Source organism: Helianthus annuus, chromosome 6 (genome assembly GCF_002127325.2).
Source record: "Helianthus annuus cultivar XRQ/B chromosome 6, HanXRQr2.0-SUNRISE, whole genome shotgun sequence".
Lineage (NCBI taxonomy): Eukaryota > Viridiplantae > Streptophyta > Magnoliopsida > Asterales > Asteraceae > Helianthus > Helianthus annuus.
In genome coordinates, this window is record NC_035438.2 from 44,477,843 (window position 1) to 44,484,591 (window position 6,749).

The 6,749-nt window shown below is 38.4% G+C and overlaps 1 protein-coding gene across 1 annotated transcript; it reads right to left on the reverse strand.

Moving 5' to 3' along the window:
- Positions 1–2,481: 2,481 nt before the first annotated feature.
- On the reverse strand, positions 2,482–4,547 carry LOC110944665 (eukaryotic translation initiation factor 5B-like). Its single transcript, XM_022186316.1, has 6 exons — positions 4,420–4,547; positions 3,775–4,241; positions 3,583–3,714; positions 3,294–3,513; positions 2,993–3,178; positions 2,482–2,902 (listed from the first exon to the last, which is right to left on the reverse strand). Exons 1-6 carry the CDS (start codon positions 4,545–4,547, stop codon positions 2,482–2,484), a joined length of 1,554 nt encoding a protein of 517 aa, XP_022042008.1.
- Between the last annotated feature and the right edge of the window lie 2,202 nt (positions 4,548–6,749).

The window sequence follows — 6,749 nt, forward strand, 5'->3', positions numbered from 1 at the left end:
TGAATTTCAACCAAGGCCAAGGGGTGGTGCTAATGTGTTAGAACATGCATTTGTTCGGGACCAAGCTACTTCAAGAGGAGCTAATGTGTGCCTTTTATGGAAGTCGTACCCCAGTAAATAAAAACCTTTTGATGCACATACATGTGTCTAATTAGTTTTGCTTCTCTTGTGTCTAAACATGTTTTGTAAATTTATTCAAGACTTATACCCATGGGCATCTTAAAAGATTTGGAGGTCTTATGTGAGAATAGATGCCTTTTTTTACAAGAGTGTTGTTACATCAATTTACGACACCTTGAGTTCGCCTAGCACCTTTAATAACTTTTTTTAATTTGTTCAGGCTTTGCCACCGTCAGAGATAGAGTTCAAGCCACTAAAACAGGTAAAAAGAGGTATTTAACTTGAATTGTGCATATAATCATACATAAAATATAAAGTCACCCATTTTAAGTTCAAGCCACTAAAACAGGTAAAAAGAGTTCAACCCGTTTTAAGCCGACCCATTTTAACCCATGACCCAACCTGACCCAACCCTTTTGTTAGGTCGTTTGATCAGGATCTGTTCGAGTAGAACGTAGCTGGATCGATCAGAATCAAGGTGCGGAATCCCTTGATAATGTCACAGAATCAACAACGACAAGTTCAACGTTTAATCTGTCTGAATTCTATTAGAAAATGTTGAAAATACAGAGGATCCGGTAGAAGTTCAGACTGGCAGAGCTACGCTACAAGTTCAGCAAAAGTTCTTTAATGACTAACACTAGCTAGCTATTTATAGGCAACAACCAGGGAGGGTGTAAAGTGTCACCCGATCGGATGACATTCGTCGTCCAACGGATTACACTTTTACATATACGCGCCATTCCCTGAGTTGTCTTTACACAAACATACATACAAGTACATACATATACAAAATTACATACACAGCACAAAATAAGACTCGATGCAGACGGAAGCTACAGACATATGTACTAACAGACTCCCCCTTGGATGTAGTTGTAGTTCCTTCCTGCATAGTCTTCAATCCTTCCTGCTGCGTCTTCTTTCCTTAGCTCTCTGCCTTCTCTTTTCTGCTTTCTCTTCAAGCATCTTTCGCCTGAGTGGCCTACCAACTTCATTCTAGTACTTTCTGTACTCTGGATCACCATCACGCTTCCTTTCCCAACGTGAGATCTTGTTTTCCTCTTTCTCAATAGGTGTTTGGTCCGTTGGTGGAGGTCTCATCAGCTTGTACCTTCCAAGTCTTGCAGCTTTTTCAGCAATCTCTTTAAACATCTGACTACGATTGTATCTGTTCAAGAATTCATCAATTTCCAAATCTCTCCACTTTGATTTCCAGTATCTCCCAGAGTTGATGTCTTTTGCGAAGCACACATCCACTATCTTCTGATATTCCATAGCTTGAACTTTATCCGGCTTCTCGTAGACGATCTTGTTGTAGAACAAGCAGTCTATATCCTTCTTGGAGCAGTTCACAAGCCACATAGGATCCAACACACTGATCCTTCTTGATATTCCAGTAGACTTGTCATACAGAGAGATCACCGCTTCCGCTGTGCTTTGATTATATAACAAACCTTGAAAATCTTCATGAAAGTCTTGTTCCATTGCATGTAGCGACATATTCTTTAAACATCTCGGCGGCTTTATGTCTAAGGTAATATCCTTCTCTCCAGATTCCAAGATAGTGACAATTTGCTTTGGAAACTTCGGTTTCCAATCTGGAAATCTTGTTTTTGCTTGCTGCTTAATATAATTCCACAAGTGCTGATCATGTTGTTTTACATCCAAACCATGATAGAATTGTTTTATATTCTTTGTCTGCACCAATTCTTCAACATCCTACCACGGGAGGGTTTTAATGTCTGACAAGAATTCAAAGTACTGAACCCCTTGCTCCTGTCTGATAGCATACACTTGTAGATCTTCTAAGTAACCCCAAGACAAAATATCACCCCATGAGATATTAGCATCATGCGTGAAGTACTGAAGAGGCCTTATGAACTTTCTTTCCTACGACATTACCTTGAACCACTTCTTTCTCTCTTCAACTAGATTTTCTCGAGGAATGGTTCTTGGAATACCTTCTGTAGTGATTTTCTCCACAATCTTCCTTCTAACTTCATCTTCATTCTATTCTTTAAACATTTCAGCAAGAGACGGAAATGTTTCATCAACACCAGCATAGTGAAATACTGTCTCTTCATCAGACGAATCAGATCCTTCTTCAACTAAAACATCATTGTACTTAACAGCCTCTTGAGCATACTTGAATTCATATTCCTTCTCAGGCAACGAAGGAATTTCATCTTCTATATCAAACTTAAATTTGCCATCGTCTAATCCCAATTCTTCCAACATTTCAGCTCTAGACCAAGGTACCTCTATTTCCCCCTCAACCCGAGCATTTAAGTAAATAACAGTTGGTTGCGTGAGGAATACCTGGTCAGCATGTTTCTTTCCAGAAGAAGAAGACTCTTGTTAATGATCCTCTTGTTCGTTGATCTCATCATTCATAAAATCTTCTATCCTTTGTTGAACAGAAGGATTCATAATCAATAATCCCGACGAGCCTTGATCCTCATCATCATCCTTTTTGTCAATGAAATCATCCCATGAAGGATCATAATTTTCAATCGCATCATGAACGTCATCCAAATCTTCATCTTCTTTCACTTCTTCCTCTTCTACTTTTTCTTCTTCTTTCCATCTAAGTAACAACACTTCTGTTTCTTTCGCCTTTCTTTTTCTTTGTTCTACTTGCACGCGGCGAATAATATCATCATAATTGTATGACAGAGTAGAAGACTTACCAACAAGTACGAAGCCTTGAGCTTGATTAGCTTCAACATCAACCATCTCAACGTCAGCTTGACTCGAAGATCCACCAGCTACAGGTTGACTTGAAGACCCAAGTGTTTCTTCTGTATCAATAACTAACCCTTTTCTTCTCTGAGTAGCTTCCTGAGCTAACACTCTTTCCCTTTAAAACCTTCTTTCTTCAACCCTCTGAATCTCTATGTTGTTATAGATAGAATGAACGTCGATGCCCAAATGATGTTCCATCACCGTATATAACATACTAAGTTGTTCATCCTTCACTGCTTTATCAGCCTTCATTGCTTCCATCTCAAGCTTCATTTCCTTGAATTCATTTGCCGATGCTTCATGAAGTTCACTTATTAGTTGATTCAACGTCTTATTTATATCATTCAACTTCACATTCTTCACATGCAGATCAGAAATTTCTGTTGATAGAAGATCAAACAACTTTGCATTGTCATCAACATCACCTTCCCTTTTTCTTTAACTTCTTCGCTTGTTTGATCATGACAGACTTTATCTCTTCGTTTACTTTTGTCAACTCTTCAAGTTGTTTCTTCAACTCATCACGCTCAGCCTCTGCCTTGGCTTTTCCTTTCTCAAGAATACTAACCTTCTTTTCCAGAGCTTTGACAGATGCATCGTGAAACATATCAAACTCATCACCAGAAAGAATGTCATCTTTATATTCTCCTCAAACATTTGGAAAACCTTCAAACATATCAGGAAGAACAGTTTTCTTTGGTTGTGAAGATTCACCACTTTCTGGAATTGGTTGATCTTTTGGTGGTGGTGGTGGTGGAGAAACTCTTACGTCAACATAATCATCATCACCAACATTCTTTTCAACTTCAGGCTTTTCAACGCTTTGTACTTCTGGTGCCTTAGGAACTTCAACACTTTGAACTTTTTCAGCTTAAGGACCCTTAGAAGTTGCAACATGCTTCTCACTCTTTCCACTTTGACTTTCTAGCAAAGATGCACCTCCGTTTCTTGCCCTGACGTTCCTCGCAATAACGCCTGACTGAACAGCTTTGCGTTTTATCCTTAACTTCTTTTTCTCTTCTCCTGTTGGCGTATATGTAGAATCCTCTTCATCAGAACCTTTTCTTTTCTTCTGAGGCTTCTTTTTCAACTGAACCTTTCCACGACCAACCTGTAACATATCAATCTCTGGCTCTATCTCGGTTGATTCATCATCAGCATCACTTGAATCATCATGAACAACACCTTCAGGCTCTTTTTCTTTAACACCTTCAGCTTGAACACTTGCACTTTGATCTTTTGCAATTGTAACTTCAGTGTGCTTTATGTATTGTTCGAATGTCACCTTCGTCAGATCAATACCTTCTTGAGATATATTAGCTGGATTCACCACTAGCTCATCAACTAGTCTTGGTGGCGATTTCTTTGAAGGCCTTGCAAAACAAGCATTGAATGTTCGTTAGAATAAAATAACATTTAAAGATCTAATTTTTCTTATGACTCCCCCTTTCAACTATACCCTTAACAACAATCTTAGGTGTTGGCTCTTTAGGAATAGATAGAGCTGGGGATGTATTCGGTGTTCTCTTTCTCTTCCCGTCCTTCACAAACCAATATCGAAGTTTCTTCTCAACCATTTCCCTCATCTTATTATCTTCACTCTCTGAATTGTTGTTTTCATGTCTCCATGCGTCGTTTTCTAGAGCCACATATCCTGGATTATCGATCTTGCAAATCATACTCCTTTGAAATGTCTTTAACTTGATCATATATCATCATTTGGATAAACCTAGGATACATAATGTACTTTCCACTTCCAGCTTCGACATTGTCTACCATATGGTCAAATATCACTTGTGATACATTATATGGCCTGTTCAGCACCAAGCATGTAATGACATTCATGATATAATCAGATGTTTCATCATAAGCTCCCTTCCGATGTGACAATGCATGCACTACGCAGTGAATTGGGAACTTATAAGGTGTACTAAACATAGTCTTAAGGTATTTCCTGTTCAAGTGTCCTGTAAAACCCATTCTGCACCACAAACCCTTGCATAATCGTTCAGGAATAATGATAGGAACATTATCAGAATCTCCTAACTACAAAACTTGTCTTAAATCTCCCACATTAAACTTAATTTCAACATCTATATCTTGACCATTCTCGTCCTTCTTTCTAACAGCTGAATAGATCATCTTCTCATTCTCAACATACCTCACCGAACTCCAAAACCTTCTGACATGTGATTCATATACTATTTTTTTATCGGTTAAGGCTTTATTGATCTTACTCTCCCTAAAAAAATTTGCTATGACTTTAAACAGAGTATTGTCTGTATAATGTGCATCCAGCAGACAGTAAATATTGTGAGATTTATCCCAATCTGATGCTCTTCCTTGCAAAAATACATAATGTCAGCATTTGCACAAGTTTCAAGACATAAAGACATAAGTGATGAAAAAATTTTAAAACTCAAAAATTTTTCTAACACTGGGAAAGTTCACTCTATACAGCACTGAGGATCGGATGGTCATCCGATCGGATTGCCATCCGATTCGATGAACCATCAATCATTAAGATATAAAACCAACTGACATGTGCCTTTGGATCGGGTGGCCATCCGATCGGATTGTCACTCGATCCATGTGACAAGACAGATAGAACCTTTGACAAGTCAACACTTTTTGAAAGTAAATGCCATGGATCGGATGGCCATCCGATCGGATTGCCACCCGATCGGATTGCCACTCGAACATTGTGACAAATTTGAACAGTTGATGAAAAATTTTGTCGTCATGTGTTGTGGATCGAATGGCCACCCGGTCGGATTGCCATCCGATCGAGTTGCCATCTTTCCAAACCAACTTGTGAACAGTAAAGGCACCGAAATCGAGGTAAACACTTAGAAAATATTTCAAACATGAAGTGCTTTGGATCGGATGGCCATCCGATCAAGATGCCATACTATCCAAACAACACCTTTAACAGATAAGGCACAAATTCCAAGATACCATACCAATCAATCTTAACAGTTAAAGCACAGATTTCAAGGCAACACTTAGAAATTTTTTTAAACAATGTACAGTGGATCGGATGGCCATCCGATCGGATTGCCATCCGATCGAGTTGCCACTCGATACATCTGTCATGAAGAATACTTTGAACAATCCTATGAACATCAAAAATTTTCTAAGTATATCTCAAAATTGAAAACAGATCCATGTAGAGATTTCTCCGGCGATCAAAACCCTATGTTCATCTTTTTCTAATTCTCAATCATTTGGGTTTAATTTGACAAACACAGGTCCGAATGCTAAAACATTTAATCTACAAATCATCAAAATCTAACAAGTTTTTGCACAAATTGAGACAGTAAACCTGTAGATCTAAGGCCCATGAACAAAACCCTATGTACAAAATCTAACAAAAATCAATATTAAAGCCTAGATCTAAGATTATTAGTCCGAACAGTCGCCGTCCTCTAAATACTCATCAAAATCATCAAATTAACAGTTAAAGATCAGTAATCTTACCTTTCCCATTGTGAAGGTTGAGTGTGCCAACAATCCAATGAAGTGTGAAAGGCAAGAAAGTGAAAATTAGATCAAGAAAGTGAGAGTGTTTGAGAGAGTATCGGATGGTCGCCCGATCGAGTAAAGGTTTGACTGAACAACATTGACTTCTATTTATAGGGGTGACCAAGTGTCGGATGGCCATCCGATCGGATTGTCATCCGATCCAAACACCTCTCTTTGACTTTTTGTGTTTTGATCTTTTGACTTTTTGCCGTTTTATCAGATTTGGTCAGTTTTTAGAAATCCACTTAAATATCTAGGTCTAAGTTAATGACCCTAGGCCCTTAATTTGTCTACCAAGTCCAAGTTAATGACCTTGGTTGACCCGAAACGATACAAACTGACATTTTGTTCAAATT